This window comes from Oncorhynchus kisutch, linkage group LG3 (assembly GCF_002021735.2).
Source record: "Oncorhynchus kisutch isolate 150728-3 linkage group LG3, Okis_V2, whole genome shotgun sequence".
Lineage (NCBI taxonomy): Eukaryota > Metazoa > Chordata > Actinopteri > Salmoniformes > Salmonidae > Oncorhynchus > Oncorhynchus kisutch.
The window spans coordinates 52642553-52654689 of NC_034176.2; the positions used below are offsets into that span (position 1 = coordinate 52642553).

Sequence of the window (12137 nt, forward strand, 5' to 3'; positions counted from 1 at the left end):
TACAGGAGGGTAGCGCTCCAGGAACAGGGTTGGAGACCCCTGACGTAGACACTTGAGAAAACTGCAGGAGACCCCACTGTAATAGGATAGTCACAGATTGTGACCAAAGTTACTGAACATATCACTATAAACCAGGGATGGGCAACTCTAGTCCTCGGGGACCTGGATGGTGTCACACCTTTGCCTCAGTCCCAGCTAACACACCTGACTCCAATAACAAGCTAACTCATGATCTTCAGGTAAGAACACAATTAGTTTAATCACCTGTATATGCTAGGCATGGGGAAAAAGGCCCTGATGAATTGGGGCTGTTCTGAGTCTTTTCCTAATATGTTAAATATATATACACAGTTGTGGCCAAAAGTTTTGAAAATGACACAAATATTAGTTTCCTCAAAGATTGCTGCTTCAGTGTCTTTAGATATTTTTTGTGAGATGTTACTATGGAATACTGAAGTATAATTACAAGCATTTCATAAGTGTCAAGGGCTTTTATTGACAATTACAGTTGATGCAAAGAGTCAATATTTGCAGTGTTGACCCTTCTTTTTCAAGACCTCTGCAATCTGCCCTGGCATGCTGTCAATTAACTTCTGGGCCACATCTTGACTGATGGCAGCCCATTCTTGCATAATCAATGCTTGGAGTTTGTCAGAAATTGTTTGTTTTTGTTTGTTCACCCGCCTCTTGAGGATTGACCACAAGTTCTCAATGGGATTAAGGTCTGGGGAGTTTCCTGGCCATGGACCCAAAATATCGATGTTTTGTTCCTCGAGCCACTTAGTTATCACTTTTGCCTTATGGCAAGGTGCTCCATCGTGCTGGAAAAGGCATTGCTAGTCACCAAACTGTTCCTGGATGGTTGGGAGAAGTTGCTCTCGGAGGATGTGTTGGGACCATTCTTTATTCATGGCTGTGTTCTCAGGCAAAATTCTGAGTGAGCCCAATCCCTTGGCTGAGAAGCAACCCCACACAGGATGCTTTACTGTTGGCATGACACAGGACTGATGGTAGCGCTCACCTTGTCTTCTCCGGTCAAGCTTTTATCCGGATACCCCAAACAATATCCTTGCCCATGAAGCCCTTTTTGTGCAAAGCAATGATGATGGCACGTGTTTCCTTGTAGGTAACCATGGTTGACAGAGGAAGAACAATGATTCCAAGCACCACCCTCCCTTTGAAGCTTCCAGTCTGTTATTTGAACTCAATCAGCATGACAGAGTGATCTCCAGCCTTGTCCTCATCAACTCTCACACCTGTGTTAATGAGAGAATCACTAACATGATGTCAGCTAGACCTTTTGTGGCAGGGCTGAAATGCAGTGGAAAAGTTTTTGGGGGATTCAGTTCATTTAAAAATCCTTCTTTAACCTGTCTATTTCCACTTTATCCACACTGACTGAAGTGGATTTAACAAGTGACATCAATAAAGGATCATAGCTTCACCTGGTCAGTCTATGTCATGGAAAGAGCAGGTGTTCTTAATGTTTTTGTATACTCAGTGTACATTAATTTTATATTCAGTGAATATGGCCGAAATCTATCATTACCTCAAAAATGTCAACTTTTAACTGCATTTACACTTGCCCCCTTAGTTCCAATATCTCTACCACAGAATGTCAGATCCTTATTGTTCAGAAGTGTCTTGCTGTGTAGTTTGAAGGGCTCTAAACTGTCTGAGAAAGTAATTTTTGTTCGCTAATGCCCAAGTTTGGCCAAAATGATGGAAAATATACTTTTTCTTTGTATATGCATGACTCAAAGCATAATCATTATGACAAAAGTAACAAACATGTTTATTCCATACTTAATCTAAGTATGTACTGTATGTATGCAAAAAGTCTGTTTATATTATCATAGTATGTTCAGTGAATTTGGTCAAAATGTGTGACTATCCCATTTGGCTGCTTGTACATTTTATCCCTTAAAAATTACATTATAGTTTCAATTTCTCTGGCCCAGAAGGTCAACATCAGTGCTCTCCAACCCTGTTCCTGGAGAACTACCGTCATGTAGGTTTTCATTCCAACCCTAATCTAGCACACCGGATTATAATATCCTGAACATATTCTGCCTGAACAGGCAGTTAACCCACTGTTCCTAGGACGTCATTGAAAATAAGAATTTGTTCTTAACTGACTTGCCTAGTTAAATAAAGGTAAAAAAAAAAATATATAAATATGTTTGATAATCCACTCAGTTTTGATGATCATTTCAGGATATTTGACCTAAATCTATTACTATTTCCCTCATGCCCATTTTTACCAGATTTGACCTTTAACTGATTGAAAATTGCCTTAAAAATAAAACATATACATGTTATCCAGCCTAACTTTGTGTGTCAGGAAAAAATGGGAATGTCACAGGAAAGTGTTGACTTTCCACAGCCAAGTAGAAACATTTTTGAGAAATGCCGCTTGACAAGAAATCAACTCAGATTATGTATGAGGGAATGTGTTTATTAACAGGTATGGCATTAAAAATGCAGTGAACTCCACAGCTTGTTGTTCAAGCACACTTCATACTCTCCCTGTCTCACCACTCTGTCAGTCTAACTTTAAATTTATTTTTAAACGAATCCCTATATTATCTACATTTACTGCTCCATATGAAGATAAGCTGTTTCTGATTCCATAAGAGTTCAACATTTCATAATAACAACCATAATAATACTAATTGTTTTGGCAAAGTCTGGGGAATATTTCAGTTCAGCCACACTATTGATGATCGTAGTCATGTGATCAGAGAACTCACTGCAGGCTGTAGGTCTGCTTCATGTCATGGAGGTCAAAGGTGATGAACAGCGAGCGGGGGTCCTTTTTGTTTTTGCGTACGGTGATCCGTCCATGAAGCTCCTCCCCTAAAGAGGAAAACCAACAATAAAAGTGAGAGGCTGAGCACCAACCTTTGACTTCTGTTCACCTGTATTGGAGCGCTGCAGGGTGAAGTTTCCCTAGGAACAGATCTAGGATCAGCTTCCCCTCCCCCAATCCTAAACTCGACCATTAATGGTAATATGCTACACTGAGTCTAGAGGCAGAACCCCTCCTAGGCAGTTTAAGAGTAGGGCTATTCAGTTATAGTCCCGGAGTGCCACATCAACATCAGCACATTGAATATACTCTCAGGCCAATAATTCAAAATCAATACATAATAAATCAATACATTAATTGATCAGAGTAAAATGTATTCAATCCAGGTACTCCAAAGCACCTGTGTGTGTGTGTGTGTGTGTGTGTGTGTGTGTGTGTGTGTGTGTGTGTGTGTGAGTGAGTGAGTGAGTGAGTGAGTGAGTGAGTGAGTGAGTGAGTGAGTGAGTGAGTGAGTGAGTGAGTGAGTGAGTGAGTGAGTGAGTGAGAGAGAGAGAGAGAGAGAAGGATTTGATGCATGTAGAAGAGTGGATGTGTGTAGGGACATATAGTGAGCTCCAAAAGTATTGGGACAGTGACACATTTTTTGTTGTTTTTGCTCCAGCACTTCTACATGATTACGGATAATCCTCAGTGAATCGTGAATAACGATGAGTGAGAATTATTAAGTTCATGTTTTAAGTATCCCTATATTTCTGTTACTACGGGCTGCACAAATAGCATAACCCCCCCCAAAAAAGTCTTGAGGTATGATATTTGCGCATCTAACTTTCTCACTCATAATTATTCACGATTCATTCAGGATTATCCATAATCATGGTAGCATCCACATTAAATGTAGAAGTGTTAAGAAAAATATTATATTCTTATTTACAGTAAAAGTGACTCCAAATTGACACAATACATTATTTACCATTCATGTCTATTGAGCCCAATAGATGTATTATCTGAAACGCATCCAAAACAGATAGAAAATGCATCCAAAAAATGTGTAGAGTCACAAGCTTGATATAGTCAGTGTGTGCTATGAATATGGGACCAAATGCTACACTTTTTACTACTTTAATACGCAAGTGAATTTGTCCCAATACTTTTTTGGGGGGGCTATGTAATGGTTCAACCTCAAATTAAAGTTTTCACTTAAACCACATAGCCATTGCATCATTTCACATCCAAAGTGCTGAAGCAGAGCGAAACAACACATGTGTTACTGTCCCTATACTTTTGGAGCTCACTGTATATTTTATTTATTTATTTTATTTTACCTTTATTTAACTAGGCAAGTCAGTTAAGAACAAATTCTTATTTTCAATGACAGCCTAGGAACAGCGGGTTAACTGCCTGTTCAGGGGCAGAACGACAGATTTGTACCTTGTCAGCTCGGGGGTTTGAACTTGCAACCTTCCGGTTACTAGTCCAACGCTCTAACCACTAGGCTACCCTGCCGCCCCATGTGCTTTGGTATGTGCCTACGAGAGAGAGACAGAGCATTTGTGTGTGAGTTAGAGAAAGTGTCTGTGCGTCAGTGAGAGAGAGGGTGTGTGTGTGCATAGCCAGATGGTGTGGTGAACCTCATGTGTTTCAGTACAATTGCACACCACAGTGTGTTGGCAATATAGGGGGGGCGGGGGCGGGGGGGGCAGGAGGAGAAGGTGTGATAATTACAACATATAATCACTTTGATTAACTCCACGTCTGTCTGCCGGGGGTAAATGAATGTTTACCCAATCGGCAAACAAGTCCTCCTCTATGCCAGGCGTTCCCTATTGATGGAGGTTAGAGGAGGACATGGAGAGAAGAAAAAAAAACGCTGACGGTGGCGTTTTCCTGAGCGAAGCTGCTGCTGCCGATGACTGTCTCATCTGAACTGTAACTGTGGCGACACTGTCAACATAGCAAAGTCTCTGGGCGCCACGCTCCGAGGCTGTCACTCCATTACAGCGGAGTGATGTACACACTGGAGCAGAGGAAGCGGAGGAGAGAGTGTGTGTGTGTGTGCGGGGGGGGGGGGGGGGGGGTATGAGAGTTAATAGTGTATCAGTTTGTGTATTCCTACGTGTGTGTGTGTTTTTGGCGGGGGGGGGGGTATGAGAGTGAATATGTATCGGTTTCTCTGTGTATTAATAACAGGGTCGTTCTTGAATTGTGGGGGCATTTGGGCATGGCATTTTGGAAATTAACTTCCCATACTAAATCAGCTAATATGACTAATGACTAAATAATTGTTACCAGTATTATAACATTGTGCCACTGCAACCAGTAGGGGAGTAACACCAATGACAGTAACACTAATGACACATTTTTAGGTAATTGAGGATTTTCTCACAGTAATAATGTAGTGAAAATCTCACTTTTAGAAGTAAATATTCTGTTAAAGGAATACTTCCCCAGAATCAGATGAAGTCTTGGATACTATTTGTATGTCTCTTAGTCCAGTATGAAGGAAGATAGAGGTAGTTTCACGAGCCTAACTAGCGTTAGCACAATGACTGCGAAGGGACTCTGACAAAATCCGAAGTATCCCTTTAACTCATACACAAATAATGTTGTTGACTCGTCCTATACTCGTATTTGTAGCCAAAACATACATTAAGAAAAAACACTTTAAAAACCCTACCTCAAACTTGTGGATGTTTCAAAAATGCTTGCTAATTCCTCATATAAGGTGACGTCACGTTGGCTCATTAGCTGAGCTGGCTAATCAGCGGATTACTTTAATATATACACACTACCGTTCAAATGTTTGGGGTCACTTAGAAATGTCCTTGTTTTCCATGAAACATACATGAAATTAGTTGCAAATTGAATAGGAAATATAGTCAAGACATTGACAAGGCTATAAATAACGATTTTTCATTGAAATAATAATTGTGTCTGTCCCTCAAACTTTGCTTTCGTCAAAGAAACCTCCATTTTCAGCAATTACAGCCTTGCAGACCTTTGGCATTCTACTTGTCAATTTGTTGAGGAAATCTAAAGAGATTTCACCCCATGCTTCCTGAAGCACCTCCCACAAGTTGGATTGGCTTGATGGGCACTTCTTACATACTATACACGGTCAAGCTACTCCCAAAACAGCTCAATAGGGTTGGGATCCGGTGACTGTGCTGGCCACTCCATTATAGACAGAATACCAGCTGACTGCTTTTTCCCCAAAAAGTTATTGCATAGTTTGGAGCTGTGCTTTGGGTCATTGTCCTGTTGTGGGAGAAAATGGGCTCCAATTAAGTGCTGTCCACAGGGTATAGCATGCAGTTGCAAAATGGGGTGATAGCCTTCCTTCTTCAAGATCCCTTTACCCTGTATAAATCTCCCACATGACCACCGCCAAAGCACCCCCTGACCATCACATGCACTCCTCCAGCATCTTTAAATTTTCATTCTTCTTTGTGATCCGAACACTTCAAACATAGATTAGTCTATCTGTAACACTTTTTTTCCAATCTTCCTCTGTATAGCGTGTGTGTTATTTTGCCCATCTTAATCTTTTCTTTTTATTGGCCAGTCTGAGATAAGGCTTTTTCTTTGCAACTCTGCCTAGAAGGCCAGCATCTCGGAGTAACCTCTTCACTGTTGACGTTGATACTGGTGTTTTGCGGGTACTATTTAATGAAGCTGCCAGTTGAGGACTTGTGAGGCATCCGTTTCTCAAACTAGACACTCTAATGTACTTGTCCTCTTGCTCAGGCCTTGTTATTGGATTTTTTTGAATAATTACTAAATTATGTATACATTTAGGTTAGAAATATAACTAAACAGAATAGTACTCTGTTACTGTATGAATGTATGAATCTTATTAGAATCATAATACTGAAAATAAGGTGTGTAGTTTTAGTCAAGAATTAGAACAAGGACTTTCTGTTCCTTGTTAGAAACTAATGGAGCTATCGTCAGACCGGCTGGAATACTGTGTTCCTTACAGGACATTCTGTCCCCACCCAGGGAGGTGAGAGACCTTGGGTTTGTAGTAGATTGTTTAACAGGTGGCAGACAATGTGAGAAGGCTTGTGAACTATATTGCCATTGTATCTGAGAGGAGGAGGGACATTTATGACTAAATGTGAGGTATATAAACCAATGTACATGGTATTATGACCAGAACGTTCCCATGAATAAAAATTTATATATTGTACTATTGTAGACTGGGCCTCTGTCGGTCTTCATTTCTATCAGTATCCTACAAATTCTGATATAGCAGACTGAGTAGTTTAATTGAATTGGTTAATGAACACATAGTTACTAAATTCATCTAACAGGCCTCCCACTCCTCTTTCTATTCTGGTTAGTGGCAGTTTGCACTGTTGTGTGAAGGGAGGAGTACAAAGCGTTGTAAGAGATCTTCAATTTCTTGGCAATTTCTCGCATGGAATAGCCTTCATTTCTCAGAACAAGAATAGTGTCAGTCTAGTTTCAGAAGAAAGTTATTTGTTTCTGGACATTTTGAGCCTGCAATCGAACCCACAAATGCGGATGCTCCAGATACTCAACTAGTCTAAAGAAGGCTGGTTCAATTGCTTATTTAATCAGTACAACAGTTTTCAGCTGTGCTAACATGATTGCAAAAGGGTTTTCTAATGATCAATTAGCCCTGTAAAATTATAAATGTGGATTAGCTAACGTGCCATTGGAACACAGGAGTGATGGTTGCTGATAATGGGTCTCTGTACGCCTTTGTAGATATTCCATTAAAAATCTGCGGTTTACAGTGTCGACACTGTATTTCTGATCCATTTGATGTTATTTCAATGGACAAAAAATGTGCTTCTCTTTCAAAAACAAGGACATTTCTAAGTGACCCCAAACTTATATACACACTGCTCAGCAAAGAAGCCACTTCTCTCCAGGAAAAACATCAGGGACAGACTGATATTCTGCAAAAGGTACAGGGATTGGACTACTAAGAACTGGGCTAAAGTCATTTTCTATGATGAATCCCTTTCTGGTTGTTTGGGGCATCCGGATAAAAGCTTGTCCGGAGAAGACAAGTTGAGCGCTACCATCAGTCCTGTGTCATGCCAACAGTAAAGCATCCTGTGTGGGGTTGCTTCTCAGCCAAGGGATTGGGCTCACTCAGAATTTTGCCTGAGAACACAGCCATGAATAAAGAATGGTCCCAACACATCCTCCGAGAGTAACTTCTCCCAACCATCCAGGAACAGTTTGGTGACTAGCAATGCCTTTTCCAGCACGATGGAGCACCTTGCCATAAGGCAAGTGATAACTAAGTGGCTCGAGGAACAAAACATCGATATTTTGGGTCCATGGCCAGGAAACTCCCCAGACCTTAATCCCATTGAGAACTTGTGGTCAATCCTCAAGAGGCGGGTGAACAAACAAAAACCAACAATTTCTGACAAACTCCCAAGCATTGATTATGCAAGAATGGGCTGCCATGTGGCTCAGAAGTTAATTGACAGCATGCCAGGGCGGATTGCAGAGGTCTTGAAAAAGAAGGGTCAACACTGCAAATATTGACTCTTTGCATCAACTTTGTGTAATTGTCAATAAAAGCCTTTGACACTTATGAAATGCTTGTAATTATACTTCAGTATTCCATGGTAACATCTCACAAAAAATATCTAAAGACACTGAAGCAGCAAACTTTGAGGAAATTAATATTTGTGTCATTTTCAAAACTTTTGGCCACAACTGTGTATATATATATATATATATATATATATATATATATATATATATATATATATATATATATATATATATATATATATATATATATATATATATGTGTATATAACTGTGTATATATATATATACAGTATATTAGAGGTCGACCGATTATGATTTTTCAACGCCGATACCGATTATTGGAGGACCAAAAAAAGCCAATACCGATTAAAATCGGCCAATTTTTTATTTATTTATTTGTAATAATGACAATTACAACAATACTGAATAAACACTTATTTTAAATTATTATAATACATCAATAAAATCAATTTAGCCTCAAATAAATAATGAAACATGTTCAATTTGGTTTAAATAATGCAAAAACAAAGTGTTGGAGAAGAAAGTGAAAGTGCAATATGTGCTATGTAAGAAAGCTAACGTTTAAGTTCCTTGCTCAGAACATGAAAGCTGGTGGTTCCTTTTAACATGAGTCTTAAATATTCCCAGGTAAGAAGTTTTAGGATGTAGTTATTATACGAATTATAGGACTATTTCCCTCTATACCATTTGTATAGCCACTTTAGTATTGCCAGTCTAACAGTATAGCTTCCGTCCCTCTCCTCGCTCCTCCCTGGGCTCGAACCAGGAACACAACGACAACAGCCAACCTCGAAGCAGCGTTACCCATGCAGAGCAAGGGAAACAACCACTCCAAGGCTGAGAGTGAGTGACGTTTGAAACGCTATTAACGCGCGCTAACTAGCTAGCCATTTCACTTCGGTTACACCAGCCTCATCTCGGGAGTTGATAGGATTGAAGTCATAAACAGGGCAATGCTTGACAAACAACGAAGAGCTGCTGGCAAAATGCACTAAAGTGCTGTTTGAATGATTGTTTACGCGCCTGCTTCTGCCTACCTCCGCTCAGTCAGATACTTAGATACTTGTATGCTCAGTCAGATTATATACAACGCAGGACACACTAGATTAATATCTAGTAGTATCATCAAGCATGTGTAGTTAACTAGTGATTATGATTGATTGATTGTTTTTTATAAGATAAGTTTAATGCTAGCTAGCAACTTACCTTGGCTTACTGCATTCGCGTAACAGGCAGTCTCCTTGTGGAGTGCAACAAGAGAGAGGCAGGTCGTTATTGCGTTGGACTAGTTAACTGTAAGGTTGCAAGATTGGATTCCGCGAGCTCACATGGTGAAAATCTGTCGTTCTGCCCCTGAACGAGGCAGTTAACCCAGCGTTCTTAGGCCATCATTGAAAATAAGAATGTGTTCTGAACTGACTTGCCTAGTTAAATAAATACAAATTTTAAAAATTGGCTAAATCGGAGTCCAAAAATACTGATTTCCGACTGTTAAGAAAACTTGAAATCGGGCCTAATTAATCAGTCGACCTCTAACACACGCGCACGCGCGCACACACACAGTCAAAAGATTGGACACACCTACTCATTCAAGGGTTTTTATTTATTTTTACGACTTAATAGTGAAGACATCAAAACTATGCCAAGAGTGTACAAAGCAAAGGGTGGCTACTTAGAAAAATCTCAAATATATTTGGACACTTTTTTGGTTACTACATTACTCCATATGTGTTATTGTCAGTTTTGATGTCTTCACTATTATTCTACAATGTAGAAAACTGTACAAATAAAGAAAAACCCTTGAATGAGTAGGTGTGTCCAAACTTTTGACTGGTACTGGTACTGGTACTGGTACACACACACACACACACACACACACACACACACACACACACATGGTTAGCAGATGTTAATGCGAGTGTAGTGAAATGCTTGCGCTTCTAGTTCCGACAATGCAGTAATAACCAACAAGTAATCTAGCTAACAATTCTAAAACTACTACCTTATAGACACAAGTGTAAGGGGATAAAGAATATGTACATAAATATATATGAATGAGTGATGGTACAGAGCAGCATGGGCAAGATACAGTAGATGGTATTGAGTGCAGTATATACATATGAGATGAGTATGTAAACAAAGTGGCATAGTTAAAGTGGCTAGTGATACATGTATTACATAAAGATGCAGTAGATGATATAGAGTACAGTATATACATATACATATGAGATGTATGTATATGTATGAGCTTGCTCAGGAATGGAAGCAGGCAGGTCTGAGTGCATCTGCACGCACAGTGAAGTGAAGACTTTTGGAGAATGGCCTGGTGTCAAGAAGGGCAGCAAAGAAGCCAATTCTCTCCAAGAAAAACATCAGGGACAGACTGATATTCTGCAAAAGGTACAGGGATTGGACTACTAAGGACTGGGGTAAAGTCATTTTTTTCTGATGAATCCCCTTTCCGATTGTTTGGGGCATCCGGATAAAAGCTTGACACTGAAGCAGTAAACTTTGTGGAACCAAATTTACACTAGTTCGACAGCTGGCTGAGGAAGTTGTAGTAGACATGCTGTCACAAAATGAAGGGGGTCTGTTCTCAGAGTTCAGCAACAGCTGACATCAGTAGCATACTGCACTGACCCGTGGCAGAACAGGCATGCAGGTTCTTCATAAAAACTCATTAATTGTGTCGTGTTTTTACAATCATTAAATTGAAGACTTTGTTTTTATCAAATTCTCTGTAATTAGTATTACGCGATCATACTGATTAATCATGAACCGTAATTAACTAGGAAGTCGGGGCACCAAGGAAAATATTCAGATTAAAGTTATAATTTCCCAATATAACCTTTCAGATATTTTCACATCTGATCAATAGTCTTTTGATTAATTAATTATTTATTTTACCTCACATTAGTCTCATTCCAAACGTCGTAAATTGTTGGTTATCTGCATGAACCCAGTCTTCACTATGAGTCATCCATACATCAATTGTCTTAAATCATTTATTTATTACTAACTAAGTAATTCACAGAAATGCATAAACAAAACAACAAGGTAAATATGGTTACAAGAAATGATAGGAGAATGTGCCCTAGTGGGCTAAACCGGCATCGCGGCTTGTGAGACAAAAGGGAAGTGGTGGTCGACAAGAATGAAAAGTTAGAGACTCTCCAACAGAGACTCTCCAACAGAAACTCTCTCTCTCTCATCGTTTCGTTATGGAATGGATGATTCGGCGGTTGTCGTTCTTCGCGTTCAATGATACCGAATTCCTAGCTGCAGACTAGTAATTAATATCAAAGACGTGTTCTTATTCTGTCGGTATCGATAGTCTAAGAGTTTAACCATGTGGTATGGTTAAAAGATTCAGCAATGGTCTGCAACCTTTGTACTCCCGTGATTGAGAGAAACATGGTCATGGAATTTCTCAAAGTTGGGTTTAATTCGGAATTGCAGAAAAGGGACTGTCCCAGGTTGCCTGACCCTAACTGGGCTCAGGGGCGGTTCTCTAATTTAGTTCAACTCAAAAGGGAATTGGAGTTTCCTTCATTAAACAGTCCAAAATCACTGTACAGTTCAAAATGTTACTGTAGCTAGCTAGCTAATGGAGGAAGTGTTCACTTCAGGAGTGTGTTCATTGGCTGGTTAACATCCGATTTGTTTCATATGAATTGACTGGCGTAGAGCTAGCAAGCTAATGGTCAAATTTAAGCTAGTTTTCAAGCACATTGTCAAACTTAAGAAATACTCCTCCTTC

General features: G+C 39.7%; 1 protein-coding gene across 2 annotated transcripts in view; it reads right to left on the minus strand.

Annotated features, from left to right (window-relative positions):
• Positions 1-2437: 2437 nt before the first annotated feature.
• prmt3 (protein arginine methyltransferase 3) overlaps positions 2438-12137 on the minus strand; it is a 112871-nt gene continuing 103171 nt past the window's right edge. The window contains exon 16 of one of the 2 annotated variants that reach the window (XM_020476602.2): positions 2438-2859. In XM_020476602.2, the coding sequence (XP_020332191.1) occupies positions 2750-2859 (110 nt within the window). In that variant the 3' untranslated portion in view covers positions 2438-2749. The remainder of the gene's footprint in view (positions 2860-12137) is intronic. The other variant, XM_020476608.2, reaches the window with a different exon arrangement.